The 12,256-nt window shown below is 40.1% G+C and overlaps 1 protein-coding gene across 1 annotated transcript in view; it reads right to left on the bottom strand.

Moving 5' to 3' along the window:
• Window positions 1–12,256, bottom strand: part of si:ch211-186j3.6 (neural-cadherin) — a 280,670-nt gene that overhangs the window by 38,390 nt on the left and 230,024 nt on the right. Inside the window, exon 32 of the mRNA XM_062390233.1 lies at window positions 10,145–10,311. Coding sequence (XP_062246217.1) covers window positions 10,145–10,311 — 167 coding nt within the window. The remainder of the gene's footprint in view (window positions 1–10,144; window positions 10,312–12,256) is intronic.

Here is a 12,256-nt window from a genome sequence, read left to right as displayed (position 1 = left end):
CTCGGCAGTGATGTCTATCACAGAGCAGTATTCATTTAAAACAAATCCAGCTGTCTGTGTGTGTGTGTGTGTTTGTGTTTGAAATGTGGATGGGGGGGTGGAGGGATCAGGTTTGAGAGAATAAGTCCGAAGGCTATTTTCAGATGAATAGGTTGGTGGGTTCTCCATCCTCATTTCAATTTCAAACTGTTTCCTCCAAGTGTCCCACTGAGCATAATTTTCTCCTCTCCACCATGTAAACAAGCGACTGAGACAAGAGCGGCAGAGATACAGAGACAGTGAGATGGGGAGGAGAAGTGGGTACGACTACCATTAGTGTTCCCACTCCCTCTCGACATAATGAGGACACAACTATGTTTTTGGTCAACAACAAATGAAACCAAAAAAAGGAAAATCACATCAACGTTTGCCCATTACTCTGCTGCATCGATCCCCGCTCCATTTCTCTGACATAAACTAGGCTTCATGAAATTATTTGAAATAGTCTACAGAATGCAAAGCATTTTTATCTGTTTCTTTTCTTTTAATGCCTAATTTAAATTTCGTTAAAACATTTGATGGGTCAAATTTGGCCTGGTAGTAACAATGGGTTTATCAATTTGAGGAATAACATAGCAAATGTTGCCAATGCATCATGATCAACAAAAAAAGCTAAACAATTGTGCAACAATTCTATAATTAATAATAATAATAAAAATAAATTAAACACATATTATTATTATTATCAATTATATAGTTTTTACTGCCGAGAAAGTTTACTGGCTTGAATTGAATTGGTTGTATATATATACTGTATACAGTGTATTTGGTTTTGAATTGTTAATAATGAACTCCATAGATTTCACATTCTACTAAGAGTGCTGGTTAATTAATTATAACCCACAGGTCAAACTACAACAACCCCAGGTCTGTTTTTCTGAAGCCCTGTGCTCATTTCAAGGCTCTGTGATGAAGTATGAATCATATTTCAAATCCACTGGGGCCAGTGCTTTTTAACCAGACGCACTCACAGCCACCGGATTTTACCCCCAATTAAAGCTGAGCGGCGCGCAGCATTTTGGCTCCTGCCTCGCTCCCTGGGTGGTGCATGAGTGAACGTGTTCCTCGGTGGGTGAGGTGGTGTGAGTTTTTGCAGAACAGCCTCACACACTAGGTGTAACTTGAAGGTGTGTGACTCCATTTCTGTGTGAACAGTCCCACCACAGGAATAGTCTCATTTCCCCAGAAGCTTCCCTGCTACAGGCTGCTCTCCATGCAGCAGGTTCTCCATATCACAGACGTGCAGAAAATGAGTTAATCGCCCTTCTTCTCATGATTAAATTATCTTGTGCAATTTCAGATTATGTGCTTATTATTACTATTTTATGCTGGGAAGTTAAACCATTGTGCAATGTCCACATCACAAGTGCTTTCTCTCCCACCTCCAGATATCTGCTCTGCAGTGAGCTGCCTCAGGGTCTAGATATTGATTTGGACATAAAAATATAAATAAATAAAACCATTTGCTGCTGGGCAAATGGCATCACTTTGAATTCTTACCAGCCTAAAGGCAGATGAGTATTATTTATGTTAAATGCTCTGTGCAAACAGACGCAGCTCCAGCCTGGTGTCGATCCGATTGTTTGTTCAAGGGAAGCTTCTCTTAATTTAAGAATACATTTCCTACATTTCTGAGGTTGCTGGAAAGACCTATGCTATCTTGTGCCAAGAAAAAAAGAATAATAAAATATTCCATGAATTAGATTTTAAATAGTAAAGTAAAGGTAATTTATCATATGAAAAAATTATTATCATTATTGTGTGAAACGTGTTCTATCCTGTACACATATTATACATCTAGTTAGTTTAGTCTTACCTCAAATAGCTTGTCATCTTACAGTCAAGGCAAGCTGCCGAACAGTGAGGAGCCCTGTTGAGTTTTCTTGTAAACAAACACTAAATTATCTTTTAGCTCAGTGTTACTCACCCAAATGCAGTGAGAGTAATGAGCTGCACGTTCTTCCTAATCAAATATCTACAAAGCAGATTTTTGAACCCCGTACTCTTTATATTAATGTTCACTGATCAGTGGAACAGCCTGACACCTGTGACTTTACACAGTATTTCCGATTCTGACTTTGACTATGACTCTGATCCTGATTCTGATTCCCTTTAACCAAACATTCACACACTGTAGCTCCAGATCTTCCACCCGATATATGGGTGATGTATCCAATTAAAATATTCTGCCATAAAGTTTTCTTTTGACGCAATTCAATGATTTCCACTGAGGTCAAGGCCAGTGATGCTGTTATACTGGACTGCTTTATATTAAGGTGTTTTGGGGGTTATATATTCAGGTATTCAGATTATTGAGATTTTTTTGATGAATGTTTAGTGATTTCTTCAGGGTTTTCCTCACTATCAGCATTCCTTCACAACATCAGAAGCCTGCAGAAGACACTACCAGCAGCACAAACTAACCCACTCCGCGCTCAAGTCCACATATGTGTTGTCTCAGTGGCCTCTGAACTGTTAAACCTTTAAGCGGGCAGACATCTTCAACATATAGCACAGCCTGTGGCATAGCTGCAGCAGCTTCAGTACGTGGCTGTACTGTTGGTAAGTCATAACCCCTTAAAACCTAGCTGCATGAAATTCAGCTAAAGGACTGCTGAATAATCATTGAAGCTGGTGGAGCAGAAACGGGGGGGGGGGGGGGCTGTTGTGTTCTTTATACAAAATACTTTAAACTTACAAATAATGGAGTGTACAAATGAATTGACTTGCATGATGCATGATGACTAAAATATGGTTCTGTCCCACTGTGTGGAAATGAAAGAAGAAAAGCAAGAGTGCCTTCACATAGACTATCAACAATTGGAGGTACTACATGTGCAGCATAGACTTTTTATTGACTTTTTGTGTATATCACTGTCATAACAGTGAAGTATGACGTAAGCCTCCCTCTCAGTCAGGTATGAGACAAAAAAAAAAATGCAGTTTTTCAGTTGACCTCATGATTTCAAAACTGGACACACGGCACGCGTCATCTGTATTCTTATTCTTCTACTATCCTCTGCACTGAAGTTCGAGGAATAATCTAATATGAAAGTGTTGAACAATGATTTCCTCTATAGTGTCTAATAATATTCTTTATTCTGGACTGTGATGTATACTGTGTAGGTCATCCCCTGCATGTAATATTATAGCTTATTAGAGCTTATTCATCATAACTAGTTTGTGAAATGTGGGTCTACATTAAGGGTGCTGTTAGATTATTCTTTTTACCATATTTGTTCCACACAATATTAAGTAATAAGCATACCGGTCGTTTGTTTTAACCATGTGCTTGATTGGAGTACATGTTATGATAATAACCAAACATTTTCCTCTACCAATGTTCCAAGTGTTCAAGTCTGAGGTGAGTCTGAGATCAGATCAATGTGTTTAAGGACTTTTACCAATTTGGTTTCCTTTCCTTGCGATTAGTTTTTAGATTTTTGTCTCTGTTGTTTCCTCCTTGCGTTAAGTTAAGTATTTTTTCTGTTATCGCACATTCAGTTATATTCTGTTTTATTTTGAGACCCTTTTGTCTCATTTCTGGGCACTATTATGGTGAATGCCATAAATATCAAGTTCCTACTGATGCAAGCTCTTGACCAATCATGAGTCTGTCTAAGCATTAATCAATAATGGTGTTTCATCCCATTTTTATGGAATAAAATAACTTAACTTACACTTAAATATATATATATATTAACTGCTAGCATGAATGACCATGGCTTGATGCTGCAGCCAGCCACCAGGGGGTATCAAGAAGCTTTGGCTTCCCTTTTGGGGAGCAGTGCTTTTGTCCATCTTTATTTACCGTCTCTGATATAGATCTACATGGAAGCTGAATTATTATGGCCTGCTAAAAAACGTAGTAGAGAGTAAAGAGTAGAGTTGATGCTTGAGTCTGAGACATCGGTGCTTTGGGTCCTAGATAAAAATCGGGACTCAAGTCACTCTAACGCCAATGTAGTGTCTTGACAAGAAGGGAAGCTGACACATGATCTAAAGAGGGCAGGCAGATGCCAGAAGCTCTGGGACGAGATGAACAGCACAAACGCACAACAGTGACATGAAGGAAGAAGAGTTGATGCGAGAGGCAATGATGGATAAAACACAACACCAAAAGAAAAACCAAAAGAAAACAAACAGACAGCGAGACAAGATAATAGAAACTGAAAGAGTGAGAAAAAGACGGTGCAGCTTCACTGAGAGGAGAAGCAATAATGAAGTCTCAGACTTGTCAAAGCTCTCATATCTCAGCGTCACATCATAAAACTGATTTACTTAGAGTATTTTCTACCTGACAGGGGCTCATATTTCCTCACTCCACACTCACTTACTTTCTGTCCATGGATGAGTCCAACCCATACAATAGACTTCATCTTAATATGCTTTTAGTACAGTTTGAAATATTGAACCCAGACAAGGGGATGTATACTTTCCTTCATTTCAGGTGATACATGATATTTGTAAACAGTGCCTGTCTTTTCCTCCCAAAAAGAGAGATATGGTGTTAGCAATGCTTAACAAGTGCGGCCTGAGAGGCTTGGTGAGCATCACACCCGTGGTTGAAAGATACAAAATTGGCATCAATGGTTGTGTCATGTTCACCCGACAGTTAGGGCTGCTCTTGGGGTGCTCCTCTGTCAGGGAGCACACAGTGGGAGCTCCAAACATTTACTTTGATGGAAGGAATAACAGCTTGAGACAGGCACCACGGTCATAGAGCGTGTCAGTGAGCGAGATGAAGAGGGATCCCGATGTTGGACATACGGTGCTCCTCATGACTGGTTAAAGATCGGAGATCGAGTTCAATATACTTGAGTTCAATATTTGAGTCAACCAAATGATTTTGTAATTTTGGCTTCCACTGTTGGCATGCAGCAGGTTAGTGGGAGAGAACACAGTGTTGTTATTTCATTTTAATTGTATTGGGTCTAATAAACAGCAGAGCTGGTGGTATCTGAATCGGGTACAGAGTGTAACAGCACGACTCCATCAGCGTCAGTGCACAGACAAGAATCACACATCCACAATCACATCAGACATCACAATAGAACCATCAGAGACATGCAGTGTGAGAGCAGGGCTATAGATCGCTGCCAGAGTGCGAGTGTGTTTCTCACACCAATATTATGAGGTAGATACATATATGTTGAAATGTTCAGTTTCAACATATAGTGTACAGTACATTTAGTCCTTTTATCAGTTATGTAAGACAATAAATCAGAATGTGACATCAGATTGCTCTTTGTACCACTGGTTTTAAACTCGGCAGCTTCAGAAACTCTGAACAAATGTTTCCATTGCTATTTTTTCTCTCTTTTTCTGAGCTCTCCTTGAAATCTGCTGCACCATCTGACACGCGCTCACACTTTGTTGCTGCAGTAAGTACACACAAGTGACAATGGTGCAACCAGCACATGTCAGCTCTCTGAAATGTGTTGAGCCGCCTCCCGGTCATAGGTACTACAATTGTCTGAAACTCTACAGGACAGATTGTTCCAAAGGATGCTTGCTCCTCTTGTACTTTGATCAAGGTCAAACTTGCCCGTCCAAAGTCTGTTAGTCTATTTAAGTGTATTAAATAGAGATCTAGTGATGAGAGCAACAGGATGTTTACTTTCATCTAAGTCTTACTCATTAAGAACACTTGTTCAACTTACCAGCCCCACTCATGTATGTAGGTAGATTTTCCACATACATACATTGTTCATAGCGCATTGACAGACAATACTTTATATAAACGTGTTCAGAATTTGAGTTGTTTTGACATGAGTTTTTTGCATTTTCCAGGGCAATGGTATTGCTTTTTTCAGAAAAAAGTAATGTAAATGATTTATAGTTTCAGATATAACATTACAGTTATTAAACACAGCACCCTCAGTTCCATTTGGGGTTCAGATTGTTAAGGTTAGCAGTAACCTCTACCAAAATAAGCAAAACTGTATCTTATTCAAACTCTTATTTTTCTTGGCTGATGTTGCATGTAGTATGTTAACCACAGGTTAGCATTCACACAGCCCCTTTTACTTGAGACTTTGAGAGTACCTAACTGTAATTCTAAGGTCAGGACGTCTGGAGAGCTTTTGCAATCACCAGGTCTAAGGCTCGCATCCCCTTTACTAGCTTTTGTTTGACAATATATAGACACTGCTACAGATACTCCTGGCATCCAAACTAATTTGAGAACAGAGATGTTTTAAAAAGCTTCTTGTTCGGATTAAGTTAAACCCCAGGGCTGTGTTTTGGTAGAGTCAGGTGATGGGCAGAAACAGAGAGGCTGATCCTTGCTCGCCACTACAGCTTTTTGTTTGTTGTTTAGCTCTTTCTGAAACAACAACCACATCCTTCCTGTCTGCACCAGCCTACACATGCCAAGAGTACGTTAACAGTCATTTGAAAGGAGTTTTTAGCCACGATTGTGATTAAAACTAATAGGGTGTTGACAGATTAGTGAAATTAAAAAGCCAGCCTGTTTAAGTGCATTGGTGGATATGGAGTTTTTTCAACGGCTGAGTTACAAGTGTTAAGTAACAAGTAACACCTTCATTTTCCTGAGTAAGTAATTTGTGAAGTAATGTAATTACTTGATTAATGTTTCATGTATAATAACTACAACGTAACCAGAATTGCTCCACTGTGTTCAGAGCTGCAGCCTCTGAAACATCCTGACTCAACTCTTCATAGGTTTGACCGAGCCCATCACCCGCAGGAGTAAGAAAGACACCACAACATGAAAGCACGCGTACGACACTGGGTGATATCAAAGAGACGGTGCACCTCCTACACTACAGAACATCTTTCATCCACAACAGAGGTTGTGATCTGCCTCCACATTCAAGTTCTTCCACACATCACCTGAGCCAGCTCACTGCTCAAGACTTCAAGTTGTCATTGAAAGTTGCTAAAGCTTGCATGTGAACCCTTGACCTTATTATCATGTTACATGAAAATGAAAAAAAAAAAAAGATTCCCAGTGGTTCAGAAAGAACTGTCACATTGATATAGAGTAATATCATCTGGTCCACATGATTCTTAACTAAAATAAAAATATTTACTCTTTAATCAGAGAAGGTAAAAGTAGCTTCAAATAAATCAAATGTCATATCTCAAGCTGTCTATGTTATAGTGATGCAAGTCACACAAACACAGCAGAGAGAAAGAGCGCCTCACATTTTGAGTTTGCAGCCAGCCATGAGTAACGCATACCAATCCTTCTGATTAAAAACAAATAGGAAAATTGCATTAAAAAAACTAATCCTAGAAGGCAACATGGTTATATTTCTATCAAAGAACATTGCAGGGTTCCCAGTGTTTCACAGTGGGGGGGCTACTTCATAGGATTACACACATTTTCATGCTTTCTGCACTCTGGAATAAATTGACTATTTATGTCGGATAAATGATGTGAACCCGCTCCCCACGGGGCTGTGCTGAGGGAGCAGTATGACGTTTAAGACATTGGAGAGGAAATCGTCGGAATGATGGATAGAGAGGAGAGACAGATGGATGTCAGACAGGGATCAGAGGAGAGGTTGTACCACGACGGCAGCTGTGCTATGGGTGATCATCATTATTTCAGATGCTGATGTTTGATCGATACCTGCGGTCGCAGCAAGGGGTAGGACACAGTGAGAGGAACGGACTGGGAAGATATTACATGATGCAAATGGCTAAGAAAACACAGAGGGAGGCTAGCGACTATAATCATTATGTATAAAGAGAAGAATTCAGGTGTGAGCAAAGCAACCAAAGTGAGGAAACAAAACCTTCAAGCCACATAAGCAAATAATACATTTAATGTTTTCAGTCCTGGCAGTGTTGGTGTCAGCGTTAATCTTAATCATCTGCACTATAATACACTAAAGAAGAACTAAGGTTTTCTTCAAGTATGAGCAAAGAGCTCTGCTCCAAGGTGCCTGGAAACAATCAGAAGAGGGCCACTCCGCTGGCTGCAAAAACAATTTTAATTTCTATAGAAGTCAATAAGAAAAACTCTTTGAATTCTTTGAATTATAAGGTAAGTAAACATTTTCCGATGGAGTTTATGGTCTGCATCTCTAGTTTCAAGCCCTTTTCAAATTCTATTTAGAGTCAGATAGCATGGTAAGCATTTGGTGCAGGCTGAAGGTGTAGATGGGTGCAGTGTCCTCGACCTCTCAGTCATGTCATGTTCACAGGTTAGGGTTAGGGTTAGCCACGATTTGATTTTCACATGCAGGTAATTCTGCCAACAAAAGCCAATGGACTCCTTTCACATCACCAGCAGATGACTTAGCCTTTCTGCTCGGACTAAAACTGGATCCATGTGTTGGAGCTTTTGCCAGTGAACCATAAACTCGTGGGCCACATCAGGCCCTCGGGCAACGTTAGGTCAATTAAAGCTTCACCTCTCCGACCAGCAAAATGTTAATGAATTCAGAAAATATGAGGAGGAAAAAAAAATTGAGTTCTGGTAATTAGGGTATTCGGCTGAAACAGCGTTTCTCATATATTCATTTATTTATGGCAGCCCACCATAATATCAACATTGACGCCACATATTGATTTTCAATTTTTTTATTGTGATTTCAAATGGGTCAAATCCTATTTCATTGTGAAGCACAGTGCACAGCACATTGATTTGCTCAGCCTCACCTTGCCCCACTGTCTGTCTCTTTCTCTTTTTCTCTTGCTCTCTTAGCCCTTTCTCTCCATGCACTCTAATCAAAAGCCCATCATGTGCAGGACGAAGGTTTGTTCTTGGCTCTTCCCTGCAGAGAAGCCGCCTGTCATAGCTGCTAGTCCATAGCAACCGCTTGTGCAAGTAGATAACATTAATGTTGATTATTTAACTATGAGTCCGAGTGTTTACTCCCTCAGTCCACATGAATATTGAAAAATAAGTTCAAAGGGCTCATCCTGAGGAGGCACAAACACAGTCTGGACCAGACGAGTCAGCCGAATAGAGAAGCCAGAAATATAGGAAACCACATGTGGAAAAGTTGAACAGTCCGACCAGTAGTTATCCAATTAATTTGTTTCAAATAGTTTCAGGCTTCAGTCTGCACTGCTGTGGCAGCACCAGAGGGTCGGGTGGGATAGATGTTGCTAATGAAGAGAGAGATGGAGGAGGAGGATGAGGAGGATAGCAGCCATCATGCTGCTGTTGGAGAACCAGAGAGGGCAGACGCAACATGTGAAACTGACAGCAAACACAAATGGAGCTGTGTATTGTTCAGTTATTTATTAGTCACCACCTGGCAATTAACACTTTCAGTGTATAGAGGGTATCTTTAAATAATGGAGTTCACAAGACCCCCACCCACATATTGTCGAAAATTATCTTATAAGAGTTTAATGAGAGACAATTTACTGACCCCAACTATGTGTGTGTGTGAGTCTTTTAACACTGAAACGGGATACTAAAAATAACAATTAAGAAAGTGAATTACATTATTTTTTCTACAATAAGCTAATTACAAAAAAAAAAACCTTTTAAAATTATGATTATTTGTATTATCTCGACCCCCACAGTGTCTGCTCAGGGCAATCCTGGCCCCAAGTCAAACGTAGTTGTCGATCCCTGTCATGGACAAATTAGTACAGTGTGTGCTTTAACATTGTGGTAGTGGGCAGGTGACAGAGGTGTCGGCCGTGAGGCGTGTCTCAGACAAAGGAATGACAGCATCCACTTATGACAAAGTGGATGCAGGAGGCTCCACAGTCACCAGCCTTCACTTTTTTAAATTGTGATCACAGACCTTCAGCCCATGAACCGAGAGTGGAAAATGCTAATCAAAAAATATTTTTTTATATAATAAAGTTATTTAGAAAACTGTCTACAAACGCTCAAGTCAATTTCAAGTATAAGTAGGCACCTGTATGGAGCCCACGTGCAGCCCACGTATGACAACCAGATGTAAGTTGGTCTATAAAGCAATTTCGTCCACTTTCTAAAATACAATCTGAAAATAACTAAAGGGATAAAGACACAAACCTGGTCTTGCAGGTGAGACAAAACCTAGGACTGTGCAACAACAAAAACAAATCCAATTCTACTGTAGAGAATTCAGAAAATGAGCTGTAACACAGTCAGACACACACATGCACACAGCAGACTTACCTCCAGTCGCAGGTATTCGCTCTGCTCCTTGGAGATCAGCGTGAGGATGGTGCTGCTGTGTTTGCGGGTTCGAACAAGGACTTGAACCCACGTCTTGCGGGCTGGCAGCGGGGATGCCAACTGATAGTGCACCTGACTATGTCCGTCAAAGGAAAACTCTGGGACCTCTGGTGTTGGTACACGCACATATAAGCAGGACACAAACCAGTCAGATGGGGATATAATAGAAACTAAACACAATTAAACTTCAGAATGCAGTGCAACATTTTATTGATGCACAGGGCGCTTCACTCCAGAAGGAAGTGACTTAGAGTAACTAGAGCTAAATCAGACCCTAGATTCCCCTCATATGCAGGGAGGCACGACAGGATATGCAAAATACACAAGATGTGCGCTTGTGACTCCTTTTTTTACTCTCGTGCTCCCAGAAGTGGATTTTGTGGAAGCCTGGCAGACTTAACCAAGCACACCTCAAATGTCTCTTAAAGCCCTTCTTCCATCTCATAGCATCTGCTAGTTTTTTTCTTCTTCTTTCAATCGACTGCTTCCACAACTCTCCCTCTTTGTCTCTTCTCCTCCATGAAACTTTCACAAAGTTGAGTGGTTCAGGACATCCTGCTTGAAGGAAATGTCAAATTTTGTGTTTCTCTTAAGGCAACCGGCTGTATCTTTTCAAACTCTGGTTGTGATTCCCTGGTAACTGCACCTCTCAATTTAACACCAATAATCTTTACCAGTCTAAACATATATCGTTCAGTATAGAGGAGTGTGGTGACAAAATCCCGGAAGTTAAGCACCTTCAGCAGTGTGAGTATTCTTTCACTGCTACTTTGATTTGTATCAATCTATATTTTCATGCATCTTGGGGAATTTAAAGTAGTGCAAGAAAATCCATCATCGGAATACTACTAACCACTTTACTGTTCAAACTAGGGGTGGGCATAATTAATCGACGATCGATTAATTGATCATTAAGAATTTTGTCAATGACAATATTTTTTCATCGATAAAACTATTGCATGTTCGCTATGTGGCAGGAGGTCGCAATATCCATGTTGCCCTGAACGCAGCACAGCGAGGATGTTAGCAGTTGGACGAAGCAGCCCGGAGCTACCCTCCGCTGCTCCACTTCAGTCCGACAGGGAAGGGAGCCCAGACAGACACACTTTTTTTTTTTCTGTTTTCACTGCATTTTAATATAGCCTATAAAGAGTGAATTTTAATATAAAAAAATTAATGATTAATCGAAAATCGATCTTTAATTCTCCCTAAGATCGATTAAGACAATTTAATCGAATGCCCATCCCTAGTTCGAACTCATGGCTGTTTCTCCAGCTGGAATCGCTGGATTACATTTCATTGTCTGACTAGCATCTGAAACAACACGTCACAGTCACATTACTAGATGTATGTACTTTCTCATGTTTAAATATTATTGAGTGAGAGGTCATTTCATATTAGTAAGAACATATAGTCAAAATATAATCATTACAATTAAATACTAGAGCAGGTGTAAACACATTTAAGCTGAAGCATCTCCAGGCACAATCTGGAACATAGATCAATTTCAAACACAGACAGATGACAGAAGATGATGGTGATGGAGAGATGCATTAAATATCCCCAGCTGGTTTCAAAGTGGGGACGCTCAGCATCTTAACACCTAAGAAGGAACAAGCCGTTAAGAAGGGATTTTCTCTTTTTTACACAGATTTTTCTCTGTTGTTTTTGCTCTGTCTTGCCAGATTGCATCTAGGCTGTGTTTTCCAAGGCCTGTAAAAGTAATCAAGAAACATCCCATAAACACAGCCTGTGTTTGAAAATCAAAAGAATACACACTACATTTTCTTCCTGCCGCATTGGCTGCCAAAACCCTCCATTTGCCCCACTGACTCCAGACTTTGCTGTTTTTCTTCCAAAAAGATAGGAATCATCTCATGAATATGGAGCATGATTCATTCACATTTCTTCAGTCATTTATTCATTAATTCGCCCACTTAATTATTCATTGAAAATGTGTCTACTTGCCCTCGGTTGTTTGTAGATGTCCACAGATGACACTAATTATGACTCACTGACAAAAGAAATCACTGTGGAGCGGGGGAGAGGTTT

This window comes from Platichthys flesus, chromosome 1 (genome assembly GCF_949316205.1).
Source record: "Platichthys flesus chromosome 1, fPlaFle2.1, whole genome shotgun sequence".
Lineage (NCBI taxonomy): Eukaryota > Metazoa > Chordata > Actinopteri > Pleuronectiformes > Pleuronectidae > Platichthys > Platichthys flesus.
This window is presented reverse-complemented; position numbering and strand designations above follow the sequence as displayed.